This window comes from Eriocheir sinensis, unplaced genomic scaffold (genome assembly GCF_024679095.1).
Source record: "Eriocheir sinensis breed Jianghai 21 unplaced genomic scaffold, ASM2467909v1 Scaffold99, whole genome shotgun sequence".
Taxonomy (NCBI): domain Eukaryota; kingdom Metazoa; phylum Arthropoda; class Malacostraca; order Decapoda; family Varunidae; genus Eriocheir; species Eriocheir sinensis.
In genome coordinates, this window is record NW_026112374.1 from 352590 (window position 1) to 354017 (window position 1428).

General features: G+C 65.7%; 1 protein-coding gene across 1 annotated transcript; it reads right to left on the reverse strand.

Annotated features, from left to right (window-relative positions):
- Positions 1-396: 396 nt before the first annotated feature.
- On the reverse strand, positions 397-900 carry LOC126995127 (uncharacterized; the record flags this gene model as incomplete). Its single annotated transcript, XM_050854403.1, has 2 exons — positions 397-597; positions 781-900. Coding segments are annotated over 2 exons (321 nt in total), but the record flags the coding sequence as incomplete, so codon positions are not given.
- Positions 901-1428: the final 528 nt, after the last annotated feature.

A 1428-nucleotide genomic window follows, 5' to 3' on the forward strand; every position in this document is an offset into this window, starting at 1 on the left:
AAAGAGTCAAGGAGGTATAAGGTAAATCCTCGTTGTTGTTGGAGTGAAGGACACGATGGGGGAGTGAGGGGCAGGAGATGGGGAGTGAGGGGCAGGGATGGGGAAGTGAGGGGCAGGGAATGGGGTGCGAGGGGCAGGGGATGGGGAGTTAGGGACAGAGGATGGGGAGTGAGGGCAGGGGATGGGGAGTGAGGGCAGGGGATGGGGAGTGAGGGGCAGGAGATGGGGAAGTGAGGGTCAGGGAATGGGGTGCGCGGGGCAGGGGATGGGGAGTTAGGGGCAGAGGATGGGGAGTGAGGGGCAGGGGATGGGGAGTGAGGGCAGGGAAAGGGAGTGAGGGGTAGGAGATGGGGAAGTGAGGGGCAGGGAATGGGGTGAGGGGCAAGGGATGGGGAGTTAGGGGCAGAGGATGGGGAGGAGGGCAGGAGATGGGGAGTAAGGGGCAGGGAAAGGGGAGTGAGGGGTGGAGATGGGGAAGTGAGGGTCAGGGAATGGGGTGCGAGGGGCAGGGGATGGGAGAGTTAGGGGCTGAGGATGGGGAGTGAGGGGCAGGGGATGGGGAGTGAGGGACAAGGGATGGGGAGTGAGGGGCAGGGGATGGGGAGTGAGGGCATGGAATGGGGAGGAGGGGCAGGGGATGGGGGAGTGGGGCAGGGGATGGGGGAGTGAGGCAGGGGATGGGGAGGAGGGACAGGGGATGGGGGAGTGAGGGGCAAGGGATGGGGGAGTGAGGGGCAGGGGATGAGGGAGTGAGGGACAGGGGATGGGGTAGTGAGGGGCAGGGGATGGAGGAGTGAGGGGCAGGGGATGGGGAAGTGAGGGGCAAGTGATGAGGGAGTGAGGGGCAAGGGATGGGGAGTGAGGGGGAAGGGGATGGGGAGTGAGGGACAAAGGATGGGGAGTGAGGGGCAAGGGGATGGGGGAGTGAGGGGAAGGCGATGGGTTAGTGAGGGGCAAGGGATGAGGGAGTGAGGGGCAGGGGATGGGGAGGAGGGGCAAGGGATGAGGGAGTAAGGGGCAGGGGATGGGGAGTGAGGGGCTGGGTTTGGGGGAGTGAGGGACAAAGGACGGGGGAGTAAGGGGAAGGGGATGGGGAGTGAGGGGGAAGGGGATGGGGAGTGAGGGGCAAGGGATGAGGGAGTGAGGGGCAGGGGCTGGAGGAGTGAAGGGCAGGGAATGGGGAGTGAGGGGCAGGGGATGGTGGAACGAGGGGCAGGGGATGGGGAGCCAGGGGCAGGGGATGGGGAGTTAGGGGCAGGGGATGGGGGAGGAGGGGCAGGGGATGAGGGGAGGAGGGGCAGGGGATGGGGTAGTGAGGAGGGGATGGGGAAGTGAGGGACAAAGGATGGGGAGTGAGGGGAAGGGGATGGGGAGTGAGGGGCAAGTGATGAGGGAGTGAGGGGCAAGGGATGGGGGAGTGAGGGGAAG